This window comes from Pezoporus wallicus, unplaced genomic scaffold, assembly GCF_028554395.1.
Source record: "Pezoporus wallicus isolate ANWC-B61680 ecotype Strahan unplaced genomic scaffold, APGP_CSIRO_Pwel_v1 contig_9584, whole genome shotgun sequence".
Classification (NCBI taxonomy): Eukaryota; Metazoa; Chordata; class Aves; order Psittaciformes; family Psittacidae; genus Pezoporus; species Pezoporus wallicus.
The window spans coordinates 192,668-208,482 of NW_026640928.1; the positions used below are offsets into that span (position 1 = coordinate 192,668).

Genomic DNA, 15,815 nt, shown 5'->3' on the forward strand with positions numbered 1-15,815 from the left:
AGCAAAGGACACTGTCAGGATTGCACTGACTCAGTCATTGTTTCTTGCTCTTCTTTGCCCAGTAACATCTCAGTTTTGATCCAAACCTACTTTTTAAAGACTATGAAATTAGCTACTTTACAGTGGATCTCCAGCAATAAGTCAGAGCAAGGCAGCTCATGCTTGCTCCTTACATTGTTGTCAAAGTTGCAGCACATTTTGTTTCTGCAAGAAATTAAAGTCTCAAATGATTAAAAATGTTATCTTTCTTCAGAAGTCAAGAAATCCCATAAGTAGTTCTGAGCTAGTATGTTCAGCTGCAGAACAGAATGGAATTAGTGTGTAAACTGAAAGAAAAAGCATTGAGCTGTTAAGAGAAATAGCTTCAGTTCAAGTAACTCAGGTATCCTGGGGCAGGGGGGAGAAGGACACAGTGACCACAGTGCAGAGGTTTGGTTTATTTTATTTAGGTTTGTATTCCAGTGAGAGAAACGCATCCAAAAAAAGATCAAATAACAGTTTTCATTTTGTTCTAATGAGCCAAGTGGAGTTAGTCAGACAGACAGAGGGGCTCTGTGATGGGGCTGGTTGGGCAGAACTCAATCTTACAAAACAAGACTGAAACCCACAGTCATAAATGTCACACCTTGGCAAAATGAAGGGGGTTTCGGGATGTGTTGTGCATTCTGCAGGATAACTGAGAGCAGCTGTGTTTGCTGAGAGTGACTTAAGGTGCGGGATGGGTTTTTTTCAGCTGTTTTTCGCTATTTAAACCAGTCCCCAGTGGTTGCTGGAGAAGCATGTGAGTAGTGATGGTGACCATGGAGCGAGAGGGCTGAGGCACAGCACCGGGCTCTGGCAGTGGCAGCTGCACAGGCCTAAGAAAGGAGCCTGCTCTGCCTTTCCATACCCTGGCCATTAGCAAGGCCAAGTCTCCAAGAGCTGAAGCAGCCTCTAGCACATGCTGGCTCAGAAATGCCAGGGGACCTGCCACCAAGACCATGGAAAATTCCATTTTATGATGTTGAGCTCTGTAATAGCTTGTGGCAGCAAGTTCCACAGTTTATAAACTGAACAGGGAGAGTGAAGAAGTGTCTGAAACCCACTGTTTACTAGGTCACTGACATAGCTATTTTTGGCCCAAGTCCCATGCAGGGAGTGTTTGTGTCTTCAGACATAAGCTTTTGACATACTGATGTAATTTATACCCTGGAGTAGCTTTCCTGAGTCAGGTGGGTGTACCCAGGACAAACAAGCCTTTAGAAGGCGACTGCAGTGAAAGGCTCAAGCATCTCCCTCATAATTTGGGTGCAGTTGCTTGTTTTCATAGTCAGTGTTGTTGACGTGCATGTGGATAGTTCAAGGTTTAGCTGTTGCTGCAGGAAACCCAACAAACGTCATGGCCAAAGTGTGCAGGACAGTGGACTTGAGTGTGGCCTACAGGTACGTCACCATAACAGCCAGCTTGTAAGAGCCAGCACAGGGCAAGCGTGCCCTTCAGCTGCATTATTCTGGATGCCTGGGAGCTGGGAAGTTTGTAAACATAGGCAGTGAAAAAGTTACTGCTTCCCCTTTACAGGAGTTCTCTTTCCATTGTGGAGTCAGCTGGGAATATTGGTGTGACAGCAGGAACAGAAAACATCCTGCCTCCTCAGCACCTTAGGAGGGTAACAAAGGAATAATCACATTTCCTGCTGCAAATAAACTGAAAGGGGAGAAAAAAAGCAGCAATTTGCCAAATGGAAGCACCAGGCCCAATCCCTGCCACCCCATCACTTCTTTGCCAATCCAGACCAGGAGCTGTTTGTTTCACTGTTAGTGCCTTTCAGCTCTGAAGCAGCTGAAGTAGCTCAAAAGGAGCTACTTTGACTACTAGAAGTTCCACAAACGGTAGGAACCCAAATGCAGAGAGGGATGAGGGTAACCGCATCATGAGCTGGTCTCAAAGAGAGCTTCTTGCACTGTCTTGTTTCCCCGATGTTCAAGCCATGCCAAAAGACCAGAAGTTGATGTGCTTGTCCACAGGGCCTCTCACCTTCACTGTCTCTTACCACAGACCTTAGAATGGGGCAGGCTCCAGTTTTTCCATCAAGGATTTCATCCAGGTTGTCCCATTGATCAGTTTTGTAGTGGCAATGACATATTCTGTGCCTCCATCTTCCATCTGGGACAGAAATCTCAGTGCAGCAATTTCTGCGTATGTTACCCCTCCCAGGAAGAACACCAGAGTGACTCTGTTCTCACCATGTTGACCTGTGTGTTCAGAGACATTTACGGGTTGTAGTTTTACATCAACTGTCAGGCAGACTCAAAATAACCTAAACTAAAATAAAGATACTAGAATTAGAGGAGAAACCTATTGGGCAAAGCACTAGGCCCAGAAATGCAGACTCTCCTCCCAGCTCTGGAGTCTTTTTAGAGGATGCGCTCCTGCCTGCCCAGGCTTAAGACTAGAGAGTGCACAGTCATGTTAGTTATTAAACTCACAGTGTAAGGTTAGGGCTTATTTAAGTACTCTCATGAGAAGTTAAAACATGTATGGCTCTGTTCTGTCTTCAGTGCACATGGTGCTGTGCATTAACAGCAGGCTGAGTTTGTGACTGGATGTTTTAAAGAGGCCAGGAAGCTATCTGTCCAAAATAGCTTTGGTAGACCTAATGCTGGGACAGGGAGAAGAGACAGGTGCCTAGACTCTGATTTCAGTTTGCTTCTCTCCATTGCCCTGCATGCCACGCAGACATGCATCTCCCTTTCAAAAATGGGAAAACAAAGCAAAACTCACGCTTTTTCTGTAGGCCAGTGGGTAGCTGCTGCCTCTCCTCAAAATGGGGACCTGGCAGCATCTTCAGAACCTCTTCTATGCTCCGCCACCCTGGGCGAGCCAGTAGCTGTGCCAGGCGGACACTCAGCGGTGCATAGCCACTGTACACATAGGAGATATCATTGGGGTTCTGCAGGAGAGCAGAGTGCGAGCAGTGGGTGAGATGCAAAACAGCACCATAAAATAGTAATAATTAAAGAAAGATGCAGGTTTTCCTGCTGCACCCAATTCTGTGTTGTTGGATGTGATGTTCGCTGTGGAGGTGTCTGTTTACCTGTTCATTGACATCATCCATCCATAAGCGCAGGGTTTTCCTGATTGTTGGGTAGTTATTCCTACCGCCTGTCTGAGGTTTCAGGAGTCCAGCCTTCTCCAAGTTGTTTAAGGTCAGTATATGTTCATAGCCATAAGTCTGCAATATGAAGAATTCACTTTTAATAGCACGTCAATAATCCATGACCAGAGTGTTTAAAAAATATAAAGGCAAAGATGTTAGTTTTAAAAAGCTTTTTGGTTAATCTGAAGTGTTTAAATCATGATAGTAAAAAGTGCAGTGATGTAAAACCCCTCTGTATCTACATGTTGTAAAATATATCGGCACCTCCTGAGCCATTGCTGTCAGCACACCCAGAAGCCTCAGTATTCCCTCTGCACATGCTGGCAGTCAGCATGGCCCATGTACAAGATGGGTCTGTCTAAACTACAAACGTATTTTAAAGCAGAGCTGAGGATTTGGTGGGATTTTCTTAGAAATGTGTGGATCCAAAAGTTCCAGCCCAACCTGGAGAATCTCTCTTTTGTAATGGTCCAGAACCTTCTGCTTCAGTCCACTATTGCACACAGATTGCAAGCAGACGAGGCGTAGGATCTTGATTAATGGATGCTTTTGAGCTATGCAGTCTTCAATGTAATTGTTAACCTATTTTTAAAAAGATAAATAAAAATACATAAGCTATTATTTAAAGACCTATTGAAGTGCCTACAAGACCTGGAATGAAAGATCTGGTTTTGCCCAGTATCTCTGAAACAGTGAGAGAGAGGGGGCAGCTGCTCTCCAGGCACCTCAAGACCAGTATATCAGTGACCCAGCTCTGGTTCCACCCTGTGTCTCTGAAGCACAACAATTCCACAGTCAATAGCTAAACTTTATCTGATGCACTGAAAAAATCCTGATTACCAGTCCTCAATCTTCCCTTGATTCCTCAAACTGCAAATGTGCAAGGAGATGCACACGAGAGCTCCCAGCCTTGACACTGGAAGGAGACAGACATCACCTACAGCAGATGTTTCCTCTAGCAAAAAAAACAAACAACCAAACCCCAAATGGAAAAATAACCCAGAGAAATACATTGGTTTGGGGTTTTTATTTTCAAGACATTAAGAGTCACTAATTGTCATTATCTACTTACCTTGTCTGTGTCTATTCCAGACATGAACTCTTGTTCCACCGTTAAATTATCAAAGAAATCTTCAGATGCTTTGGGAAAAGAATGAAAATCAGTAGAACAGCAACCAACAGCTTATTTCCTACATTGACATTTCAGCAGAGATGCACTGGATGGAGCAAAGCCAATTTCTGCCAGGCTGAATAAAGTCCATCAAGTTGTCTTGCATCTTGCTGTGGTGAAATGAGTCAGAACAACTGTTACACTCACTGATGATGAAGGACTACTCACTGGTGATGTCTTTGATGAGTTCTGCAATGGAGGTGTGGTTTGCTAGAGAGCTTCTTGCTGCCTGCATGTGTGGCAGCTGTGAGACAAACTGCTTGATCTCTCCAACGGTCTTTGCGTGGTGGCGTTCCTGAAGAAAGCCATCACTTAGGTTAGGGCTTGTTCAGAGCAGTAACACCACCGAGATCACTGTATCATCACAAGGTTTTTCACTGTACTCACTGCAACAGCAGATGCTGTTAGACAGACACAGCCTTTTAGACAAAATGCTTTAAATGCTTACAGTAATGCCACAGCATTACCTGTAAAAGCACTTTGCTCATTAGAAGAGGGAGGACATAGAACAGGATCATTAGGCTGGGTTTTCCCATTCTGCCAGTGTTGTCAGTCACTTCTAATCATGGTTTGGGTTGGAAGGGATTTTAAATCTCATCCAGCTCCAACCCCTACCACAGGCAGGGACACCTTCCACTAGAGCAGCTTGCTCCAAGCCCTGTCCAATCTGGCCTTGAACGCTGCCAGGGATGGGGCAGCCACAGCTTCTCTGGGCACCCTGTGCCAGCGCCTCAGCACCCTCATAGTAAAGAATTTCTTCCTAACATCTGATTTTCTCCATCTTTATCAGGCTTCAGCCATCACTCTCTGCTCCTGTTTCCCAGCAAAACTACCTTTTTCAGGCAAAGATGAGGTACTTTGCTAGCTTCTAGTAAACACAATGCTGTAGGCAAAAGAACTCAGAGATGGAGACATTTCCCCCCCAAACAGTAGTGAAAGGTGCTGAGGAACTGGGTTGGTGGGGTCTGTGTCCCTCGTGAGCAGGAGCTTGCCATTCACTGTACCTGGCTGTAACAATGTCCCAGGTTTAGAGCAAGGATCTGATGAAGCACAGTGCAGACTTCAGCTCTCAGAGCAGTCTCTGGACTGTTTCATTTGTGCCTCTTGCTGCAACTCGGAATAAAAATAATCATTTGACTCATGTGGAGGATTTAAATGGGCAAGTGCAGGCAGGAGGGTGATAATGACGCAGCCTGCAATGAAGGAGTCCTCTGCTGCCAATGTGCCACTGCTTCATTATCACCTATTACCTCTGACAGTTTAAGTTCCCTCTTTTTTTAACAACCAGTATGAATAATCCATCTTTAGCACCTTCACCTTTAATACTGCAATAACAGTTACTAGGGGATGAGGCTGAGCACGCCCTACTTCAGTTAAGGTACCACTGCCTTGTCTTAAATGTGGCCAAAGTGAAAAGGCAAAGAGAAACCCCAAGGGAACACAATCAAACAGTGTAACAGGGCCTCTTGAAGTCTGCAAGCAGAAACCTGGGACATGAACCATCAACAGCATGTTTTTCAACAAAACCACAGACGCAGCCCACAGCACCCTCCACCTTTATCCAAGGTGACACGTGAGTGTGAACTGCCAGATCAAACCTCCTAGAAGGCAAGTGTTGCTCTCACATTCCTGTTGTTTTTTACACCAGCGATAATGCTTAATGCTCTACGAATGCACATTCTGGAGTGCTGTTTCTTAAAGCCCTTTCTCTGCATCCTCAGTGAATACAGAGGGAAAAGGACCTTTCATTTAACAGGCAACAACAGTGGAATTGACCAGGATGCTAAAACAGACTCCCTGGTTTTGATCTGGCCGAGGGATTACTCCATGGCAACAGCCTGAGCTGCTGATCACAGCCCTGCTCAATGCAGCCTGTGACTTATCTGACAACAAAAATGCCCAAGGGATGCACAGTCAGATCCAGGCCTCACCTCAAAGGCTGCAGAGATGATCTTGGCTTTCTTGCTCAGCACTGACCCCACGGCATTGAAGTTCTTGTCTCGGATTTCAGCATAGAGCTCTTCAGCAGAGTTGAGCTGGAGCTTCTTGGGTTCTGTGGGGAGATCTTTCCCACCCTCACCCTGCTTCTTTGGGGCAAACTTCTCGGGAGGGAGTTTCACATAAGCTACCAAATACAGAGAAATAACCCTTAGAGAGGGGAACTTCAGCAGAAGTAAAGATAAGGAAATGTGTCCCCGGAGCACGAAGCGGGCCTGAGCAGCAAAGCTAATAGAAACTCCCAGGCAGCTCAGTGCATATGGGTTCATTAAGGACAGACTCTCCCAGGGACTCAGAGACCTACACAGACATGATCAGAACCCAAGTGCTAACCATCAAACTTTCAACAAGGCCTGGAGGCAGCCTTCCAGTCGCTACAGCAGGAGGGAATAAAACCCATCAGTGCCTCTTGGGAGTTACTCTTTGTAGCTCCTGAAGAGGCAGAGACCGCTCTGAACAGCCTTTCACAAACTGTTCCTGTTCTCACAGTGTGGTACCTGAGCTCAGCGGCCTGGAGGGTGAAGCACACGCTAACATCTGTACCCCCACACCGCATGTTCCGTGCCATTGTGCCTGCCCCCAGCCCGCATCCACAAGGAACCAAACCCTGCTCTCACCTTCCCTTCCTGTGCAAAGAGAGCCAGGGCTGATCTTTAGGAGCTCTAGCTTGGGACTGAACCATCCCTGCACCAAGTTCCAGTGAGCTGCTCCCACATGGGAGCCATTCAGTGAAGCAGAAAGGCACCTGAGACTCCTCAGCCCGCCTGGGGACCCCTTGCTCTGCAGTACTCACTGTTCTGGATCCCATAGATTTCATCTATGAGCCCCTCATAGGTGAGCTGCGTGGCCAGCGGTGTCAGCAGGTCCACGTTGCGGTCCAGCAACAGGAGGGTGTCAAAGACAGGAAATATCGAGTTCTGGCTCCCAGGGAACTCACGCTTCATCCTGATCATCATGTTAGCCACGTGCTGGAAAGACACCACATCCCTCTGGTTATGGGGCAGGCCACCAGGGATGGATCTGATGTAACAGGGACAGGTACCAGCTAAACCACGGGTTGATCAGAGAGAAGTGGGTTACAGGGAGAGAGGAGAAAGCCAAGGCATGGGCAGCAGGTTACACATTTCCCACTTCATTCAGCCCTTGTGACACCAGCAACCAAGTGTTAAAACTCCACAGAAAGAACACAAAGGCAGTGCCCCTGTGAGCAAAAAGCACATGAAAACAGCTGAATCCTCCTGATGGGAAGACTTCTGGAACAGCAAAGAGCGTTCTTTTGGCCAGGGATGGCCTGGACCTGCAGCCACGATCCTGAAATTCCGGTACGACAAGAGGGGTCCCTGGCTGGATTGAGAAGCCCCAGGGGCGGTCCCACAGAACAAGATGGGATTTCCCATTTGCCTCACCCGAGCACACTCGCCCTTCCCGAAGATCTGCGGGATGGTTCCGTACAGAGCCTGCAGCGTCATCAGCCCCTTTGCTGCGTGGTACAGACTCGTCTGGTCGCTCTCCAGGTAACATTCCTACACAACAAGAGGGATTCCTGATGGAAGGTGCTCGCACAGCAGCTCCCCAGCAGAATGTGGTCCTTGTGAAGAGTTCAGAGGAGACACAGGCTGGGAAAAGACTGTGGCTGTTGACAGATACAAACCCTATTTGTGCTGTCACTGCATCGGATCACTGATCAGATACTGCAGTGATTTTGAACTCCATACCACTCCCAGTTTGATGGAGAGGAGGAAGAGAGTCTGTCCCTCTAATCTAGGCTGATCCAAGCACACAGCACCTCACCACAGCTACCGACAAGCAGCAGCAAGCCCCAGCGTGTCCTCTGGGCTATGCTTAACAAGTCAGCAACGGCCAAAGAAACTCTCGGACCTTGCTGTCCCCAGACACAGCATTCTGAGGGAACAGGACACGCCGCTGGTACGTGACAGCTGTAAGCTCTTGGTGCAGTTTAGAGCACAGCATTAACCATTATGTGTGGCTGTCTGGCTGTGCACTGACACAAACAGTGCTGACTGTTTGCAACAACCAAGTATTTTAATCCTCCCGAGTGCTCAATGTGTGCAAACAGCACGGGCAGCTACAGCCGGTAGAGAGCAGCCACGGCTCAGTGCAGCACTGGGATCAGGCCACGTCTGCTCTGCAAGGCCTGTCCCTGATGCGCAGTCACTGACAAACCCTCTGAGGGCCTCTGGACCGAACCCCAACAGCACAAAACCACAGCATGGCTCTCCTCGGACGAGTGCTCACCTTGAAGGCGCTCTCGGCCTCCATGGAGAGCAGGTCCCCGTCAAAGGGAATGAGGTCCAGGCTGTACTGCTCGCGGTGGATGAAGGACCCCAGCACGCCCTGCTCCTTCAGCCACTGCTCGCACAGCAGGCTGCGGCGCGGCACGAACAGGATGTGGAAGTCCCTCTGGGGAGAGCGGCCTCTGTCCTCCCTGTGGAGTCACAGCACAGAGCATGGGCTGCGGGCACGCAACGCCAGCGGAACGGGAACGCTGCATGTGGCTGTTGTTACCGATTTCAGCTACTAGCCCTGGAATTGTTTACCACGTGCACCCACAGGACTGAACCCCGGGCGAGTCTTTCCTGCGGTTCTCTTCAATCAAAGCACACATCATTCCAGCTAATCCGAAGGAACGTGCGCCTGCCCGCAAGGAATGACCCCTGCATCACGACCCAAAGCGACACCCGCTGCGGCGCCTCACACCCCAACCCGAGCCCTGAGAGCAGCCTCCTTCCGGCCCAGAGGTGACAAACCCGGTGCGGCGGCTCCAGGCCCAGCCCGCGCCCGCCGTACCTGAGCACGTTGTCGGTGATGATGTCCATGAGCTCCAGCCGCGGCCTCACGAAGAAGATGATGTTCTTGACGTCGGCCTGGGGCAGGCGGCCCGGCTTGAGCGTGAACATCTTCTCCACCTCGTGCTCCTGGGCGGGGGGGAACCGCGTCAGCTCCAAGCGGCCGCAGCACCCGCACGGCGCGGAGCCCCCGCCCGCCCCGCCTTTACCTTGAGCAGCGAGTACTGCGCGATGAGCCCGAAGGGCCCGGTCAGGGACTCGTCCCACACGATGGCCTGGGGGGGGGGGGGGGGGGAGGAAGGGAGCACGGGGGGAGGTCAGAGCGGTCCCGCCGCTGCCCCTCCCCCCCCCCGCACCCCTCCCCTCCCCCCCCGCACCTTGCTCCCCGCGCACTTGTCGAGGAACTCGCGCAGCTCGCGCCGCCCCGCCTCGCGCAGCGCAGTCAGGTTCACCCGCCCCGAGCTCAGGTGCGCCGCCATCGCGGAACCGCCGCCGAGCTCACGTGACGGCGGCCGTCACGTGATGCGCGTCACGTGACGGGAGCAACGCGGAGCCTGCGCGGCGGCACAGCGCCCTCTGGTGGGTGAGCCCGTGTTCTGCACCGAATCCGTGGGGTCTGGGGATGGGCTGGCAGGGGGCAGGGGGCTCCCAGCCCCGTGCAGCCTGGCCGGGATGGGGTTGCCAATTAAAACTCTTCATGCAGCTACAGAATGCATGCGTATATACACACAGAGAGAGAGGAAAGAGCTGCTGTACACGACAGCTCCTCCCGACACCTCTGCAATTTCAGCATCGCCTTTTCCAGCAGGTATTTCCTTCCAAAGGGAAACCCAACATCATTTATCAGGCAGGATTCTAAGGGAACCACCCTTAGAGTAAAGAATGTCTTAACCTCTAATTCCTCAAGCTTCTGGCTGGGGTTTGGAGGCAGCAACCCTCCAGCCAGCCATTCCCATCCCTCAGTGCTGCTAAGGCTTCTCTTTCTGTTTACTCACAGGTCACCTGTGTCCCACGTGGAGCACGTCCCCTTCCTGACAGCACCAAAAGGTAGGAAAGAAAACACAGCTCCTCCTTTTTTTCTCCAAAATATAACTTTAATATATATCTGCATATTTACACACACACGTCACGCACACGCTAGAGAGAAGCTGAAAGAATGCAAACCATGAGGGGTCCCACACCAGAGCGGGGCAGAGCTGCAGCCCCGCCGCAGCAGCTCCGGTTCTTACCTGCTCCACGATTCACATTCACCAAACCACGGCCCGGAGCTCACGTTCACTGAGCAAAATCACAACCACAGGAGTCAAGGAAAACAAAGGAAACGGTTCTCAAACGCAGTCCAGTGTCCAAGAAAAAAAGAAACAGCTTAAAAATCTAAATGTACAAATTCAGCCTTAAAATGGTTTAGTGCAAATAGGAAAATTAACAGCATAATTTTAAGGTATTTAAATAAGCTTTAATATAACTATAGTGCTTCATTCCTATACACGTTTTCCCATCAACAGATGCAACAGCACGAGGGCATTTCTTGTTAAGAGTGGGGACAAACCCAGAACCTGGGAAGAAACAGCATAAAGTCATTTGTTAAATCATTTATTTATATTCCACTTAAAAGTTTGTTAAAGGGAGATCTGGGGCACTGAGTAGTGGAGGAGTGAAACAGTTATCAATGCACTGAGCATGGAGCCGATGGGCCAAGGGGAAGGGGAGCGGGAGGGGCAAGAAACGTCGTCCCTTCCCTGCCCTTCAGCACAGGGCGATGCTGGTGGTGGTCAGTGGCTGCCGAGGGCTCGGTCCGGCCGTCAGAAGGTCTCGTCGTCGTTGCAGTCGGCCGTCCAGTGCCCGAACACCTCGCAGGTGTCGCAGTAGGGCCGCTCCTCCCTCCTGCTGCCGTGGTAGGCGGAGTGCGGCGGCTCCTCCAGCATCTGCGCCTGCGTCGGGCAGTCCTCGGTGTCGTGAAGGTCGAAGCAGCCGCAGATGTCGCAGAAGAGGCGCGGTTTCTTCTTGGACAAACTTTCCTCCTCGCTGCAAGGGCGGCACCGGCACAAGTCAGGCAGGGGGCTCATAAGGGTGAAAGGCCTGAGTCCCTCCCCTGCCCGTTACCGAGACCAAGGGGAACGCCGGAGCAGTCAAGCAAGACCATAAATCACCAAACCCCTTCTGAAGATCTTCAGACACCTCAAGTACCCCGTAACCCCTTACACTGTGACACTGACTGAACAGACTGCTCCGCTGGTGTATTTGCACAGATACAGACATTGTTTAGAAAAGAATCACACGAACTGGTTGCTCTTTCCCTTCAGAGGGCAGATCTGAGGTCACAATCCATCAGACAGGTTTTAGTGCCATTTCTCCAGACTGGATCTCCCCCTCTCAGAGTAGTTACTGGACTCCTGAGAGCAAAAATGCTCCTCCTCAACCTGGAAAGGGCCAGACGTAACCGTGACTGACAACAAGCCTGTTATGATACATCAGTGCTTGTGACTGATAACCAAAGAATCATTCTGGGCCTGAAATAGGGCTGGATTCAATTGCTAAATTCAAGGGCATGCTATGATTTTCCTTCCCAGCAGCTGCCACCAGGCTGGCGCAGCTCAAATCTGACTGCTACCAACAGTTCCCAACACAAGCCAAGGTTTCCTGTAGGATTTATACCTGTCGTAGTTATTTATCTCCTCTTCGTTGCCGTTGAGGGCTGCTTCACACATTCTTTGTATTTTCAAGTTTAATTCTTCGTTTCTCCTCTGCAGATCCACTATCACTGAATTCAGGAAGTCGATCTATGATAGTCAAGAAGGAGTCAGCAGGTTGAGGACTCTGCTTCACAGAAACCAAGCAACAAAGCAGTAACCCTCAGACTGACCTGCACAGCCCTGCATTAACTCTTACCACTGGACTGCTGGGTTACACAGAGCTCCCACAGACAGGACACAGGAACATCCCAAAGGACCTCCAAGACCCCCAGCACGATTTCCACCCAGGGAGCCAGGCTCTTCCTCCCAGCCAACCCCTCTGACAGCCTTTGGTGGGTCTCAAGCCACCCCTGACCGCTCGACTTCCTTTTCTAAGGTACATTTTAAACACAGATCCCATGTCTAATTCTGATCAGAACCATGTCCCTGCTCCCCTGAGCCTGCAGCTCTGGTGGATACCCCTGGAGCCATCCCAAGGGGCAGTGGGACAGCACAGCACACCTATCAGCATCGCCCACAGAGATCGTAAGCCAGAGCATTGCTGAACATAACTGAGCAATGCAAACTTCACACAGTGAATACGAGAAAGGAAGCCAAGAAGTGGCACAAACCTCGTGCTGATTGGGAGGAAGGGTTGTCACCAGCAGGTGAATTCAAGGAGGCAGAAAAACAGAAAAAGATTGGTGGTTAGTGAGTGTTAATTACAGACTTCTGATCTCTGCACGCACTAGGAAGGACATCAGGGATCTAACAAGGACTTCAGTCACGAGCAGAAGGTGCTTCTATTCCAACCTCGTCTCCTAGGCACTCGTCGTCACAGGCTGCCTGTTACGTGGCAGCACTTCACAAGTTCATGATCATACTCTGACACACATTGCTCCTGTTACCCAGCACGTGTGAACTGAGCAGCTTCCTCGCTCCACTGCATGCACAGACCCTCGTTCTGAGGGAAGTTCTGCAGGTCAGCAGCAGAGACCAACATTTCCAACTGCAGGAGCTCAGCTTGCCCATTCCCCAGCACTGCAGGTTCAGGTGGCTCCCACCTCATTCCTCATTCACACCCAAGAAACCCTTGGAAAGAATCCAGGGAGCAGCTCCACCAATGGGCTGCACACCAGAGCCTGCCACCCTGCTTTCCTGCTCACCTCCTCCAGTCACCAGAGCTACCTTCCCCAGTATCCCTCATCCCTCAGTTCTTATTATTCCCTGTCATTCATATTTCCCTTCAGAAGCAGGTGGTTACAGGATAAATCATCCTGATTTACAGAATCTGTCAGGAACTGTCTTTGGAAAAGCATCTCCCATGCCTGCAGACGCGTGGCTGGGTTCTTGTGCTGCTGTTCCACATCACATACCTGCTTCTCCTTTGCGATCTCATCTTGCAGTAGATTAGCAGCAATGTCACCTTTAAAGGAAAAGAAAACCAAGCTATAAGATGACACACACAGTGCCCGAGCCAGAACTGAAGTCACGTCAATCTCTAGTCCTACTCTGATCACTCACTGTAAGGCCAGGGTGACTTTTGGGGGGAACTGTTTTGGCTGCTGTGTATTAAATACTGCACATTACTTATTAAATATATAAAATGTGTGTGTAGGTGACAGCTGAGGTTCACAAACCCACTGGGGAATGCTCCTCTGATGCTGAGATGGGATGGGGCTCAGGAAGCTCAACATAAGACAAGGATGAGTGGATGAAGTGCAGGGGTCTCATCCTGTGCCCAGGTAGGTGGTTTTGATATGGTGCCTACATGGTACCCAGGATCAGCCTGAGAGAGGCTCTTGCACAGAAGGCACACCATGAACAGGATAAAGGTTTATGGCTTCTGCACATGATTCATTTCAATTCAGATCAACCCCACCCCGGTGTCAATGGGGTTCACGGGCAGCTTTCACTCCTTCAGTTTTCCTTCATGCACATCTTAGGTGCGTCCTACAGGAGGCAGTCCCTGTCTCAGGAGGTTCAGCTGCAGTTAAGGCTCCTTTCACCACCTGACAGCAGGGGCAAAAATCTACAAGGCTAAAGCTGCAGGCAGAGAGTCTGTGGAGAGGCTGCTCTTACCTGAGGAGCCCACTACAGTTAAAGGCTGCTCGTTGTTCTCCTTGAGCTTTTGCTCCAAGCTCTTCACCTTCTCCTCCAGCTGCAGTTTGTCAGATTCCAGCGACTTCACCACTGACTGCAGGGTTTTCGCAGAGGCGTTTTCCCCGCGGAGCACCGTGATCTGTAAGAGTCAGCGAGGAATGCCGGACATTCCAGAATGAGCTCGGGGCACCAGGGCAACGTCCTTCATAGCAAGGGCTGAACAACCCCCACAGGTACAGCTGGAGCTCACCTAACCAGGCCCAGAGATCTGATGCTGAGCTTTAAATATGCTACATTAATAAAGACATCAGCCAACCCTTCAGTAGCCAGCACACAAAGCTCCATCCCTGGCGGTGCTCAAGGCCAGGTTGGACAAAGCCTTGGGTGAGATGGTTTAGTGTGAGGTGTCCCTGCCCATGGCAAGGGGGTTGGGACTGGATGATCTTAAGGTCCTTTCCAACCCTAACTGTCCTATGATTCAGTATGCTCCTAGCCATAACTCGGTCTGAAATGAAGCAACATCTCACTGTTGTCACTTACCTCGTTTCGGAGTTTTTCCAGTTCCTCATCTTTCTGTGTGATCAAGGCACTAGTAACATTGATGGATTTCTGTAAAGATGCTCTCTCTTCATCAATTTCTTTCTGTAATGTTGATTCTCTAAAAGAAAACCAAATACAGCCAGAAATCACCTAAAGAATGGATTATTGTGGTACCTTAAAGAAGTCTAATTTAATTCCAAGTAAAAACAACCCCCTAAGTTAAAGCACAGTAGAAATAAACCACTGTGAAGTGGTTCTTAACAAGCAGATTTCCACTCTGTACTTGACTGAGGTTTTATGTATAAAATTCAGATGTTACAAGTGTGGAAACAAAGCAAAACACTTTACCTAGGGAGTACATGCCAGAATCTGCTTAGCAGCGTAGCCATTTGCATTTAAAGCAGCAAGTTACCGGACTGGGGAGATACAGGATAAAGAAACACATTGCACAATGTTCCACACAACCTAACCTCAGTTTTGTTACTTCTTGGAAGTTACTAACAAGCAACAAAACACACATGCAAAGCTCATTGTACAAACTGTCATGCAAAGCATTGATGGTGCTGGAAATATCAGCTGGTCCTCACTAATTTCAGTGGCATCGTTAGTTCCTGACACACGTGCTTGGTGGGTCTGGGCCTTTAACAGAACCGTTCTGGGCCTCAGCACAAACCCACTTGGGGTTTGATTCAAGAAGAGCTAAAAAGAAATCCACCAAGGCAGGAACAAACCCTTGTTGTGTCCCTGTGTCCAGTTCTCCCAACCTTTCCAGCTGAGCTAATGAGAGCTACAACCTCTGCCCACAATTCCTGTCATCTTAAGGCACTACAGCTTTGACATCCTCACAGTGATGCTAACGGGTCTTACTGACAGGTCACACAAAACACACAGATGAGTGACTGTCCCCTGATGTGAGGACTTTGGCTGTAAAAGCTCGTACCAAGCTGAAAGGGTTTGGTGTTTTTTTTTTTCTCTTTAAAAAGGAAATTAATGATGATAATAATAATAATAGGTTATGACTCCAAAATTGATGTGTAATTCTCTAGGAGGAACTCACTTTTCAGAGCCCTGGGCAGTGCCCAGCAGCCAAGTGCCCACTCTGAGCTTCTGCAGGCACCACCACTTCTCTATTCCATACATCTCAGTGCAGATGATGATGCTCTTGCTGCCACCAGCATTGAGCTGCTCCTTTGTCTTACTAGCAGGCATGGCTGAAGACAAACTAGGCTGCCCAAATGTGTACTCACTACACAAAAAGCAGGAGGAGCCAATACTTCAAAGGTACCAAATGACTTAATGGTTTCACTGAAGTAACTACACTGCCCTCCTTGAGGGCTCTTCAGGGGACTGGGAGCAGAATTCATCCCTATGTGATGATGCTCAGGAG

The 15,815-nt window shown here is 49.6% G+C and overlaps 2 protein-coding genes across 17 annotated transcripts in view; both read right to left on the reverse strand.

Moving 5' to 3' along the window:
• Nucleotides 1-1,144: 1,144 nt before the first annotated feature.
• On the reverse strand, nucleotides 1,145-9,602 carry VPS33A (VPS33A core subunit of CORVET and HOPS complexes). Of its 2 annotated transcripts, XM_057421274.1 has the most exons (13): nucleotides 9,491-9,602; nucleotides 9,323-9,388; nucleotides 9,115-9,242; nucleotides 8,563-8,752; nucleotides 7,713-7,829; nucleotides 7,100-7,274; nucleotides 6,240-6,433; nucleotides 4,477-4,603; nucleotides 4,210-4,277; nucleotides 3,582-3,719; nucleotides 3,075-3,212; nucleotides 2,762-2,930; nucleotides 1,145-2,232 (listed from the first exon to the last, which is right to left on the reverse strand). In XM_057421274.1, exons 1-13 carry the CDS (start codon nucleotides 9,590-9,592, stop codon nucleotides 2,039-2,041), a joined length of 1,806 nt encoding a protein of 601 aa, XP_057277257.1. In that variant the 5' UTR covers nucleotides 9,593-9,602; the 3' UTR covers nucleotides 1,145-2,038. The 2 variants fall into 2 exon arrangements, with proteins under 2 accessions (XP_057277257.1, XP_057277258.1); XM_057421275.1 differs by lacking the exons at nucleotides 3,582-3,719; nucleotides 4,210-4,277; nucleotides 4,477-4,603.
• Nucleotides 9,603-10,187: 585 nt separating this feature from the next.
• CLIP1 (CAP-Gly domain containing linker protein 1) overlaps nucleotides 10,188-15,815 on the reverse strand; it is a 66,992-nt gene continuing 61,364 nt past the window's right edge. For all 15 annotated transcript variants that reach the window (XM_057421346.1, XM_057421332.1, XM_057421333.1 and 12 more), the window contains 5 exons: nucleotides 14,429-14,546; nucleotides 13,868-14,027; nucleotides 13,162-13,211; nucleotides 11,769-11,893; nucleotides 10,188-11,138 (listed from right to left, as the gene is read on the reverse strand). In XM_057421346.1, the coding sequence (XP_057277329.1) occupies nucleotides 10,916-11,138; nucleotides 11,769-11,893; nucleotides 13,162-13,211; nucleotides 13,868-14,027; nucleotides 14,429-14,546 (676 nt within the window). In that variant the 3' untranslated portion in view covers nucleotides 10,188-10,915. The remainder of the gene's footprint in view (nucleotides 11,139-11,768; nucleotides 11,894-13,161; nucleotides 13,212-13,867; nucleotides 14,028-14,428; nucleotides 14,547-15,815) is intronic.

What these genes read in the sequence shown, in the direction of transcription:
- VPS33A (XM_057421274.1), bottom strand. Translation starts at nt 9,592, where the DNA reads ATGGCGGCGCACCTGAGCTCGGGGCGGGTGAACCTGACTGCGCTGCGC. An exon ending in AGGCCGAGAGCGCCTTCAAG is followed by an intron (nt 7,830 to 8,562) that starts GTGAGCACTCGT and finishes CTTGTTGTGTAG; the next exon opens with GAATGTTACCTGGAGAGCGA. An exon ending in AATCTATGGGATCCAGAACA is followed by an intron (nt 6,434 to 7,099) that starts GTGAGTACTGCA and finishes TGTATTTGGTAG; the next exon opens with CTTATGTGAAACTCCCTCCC.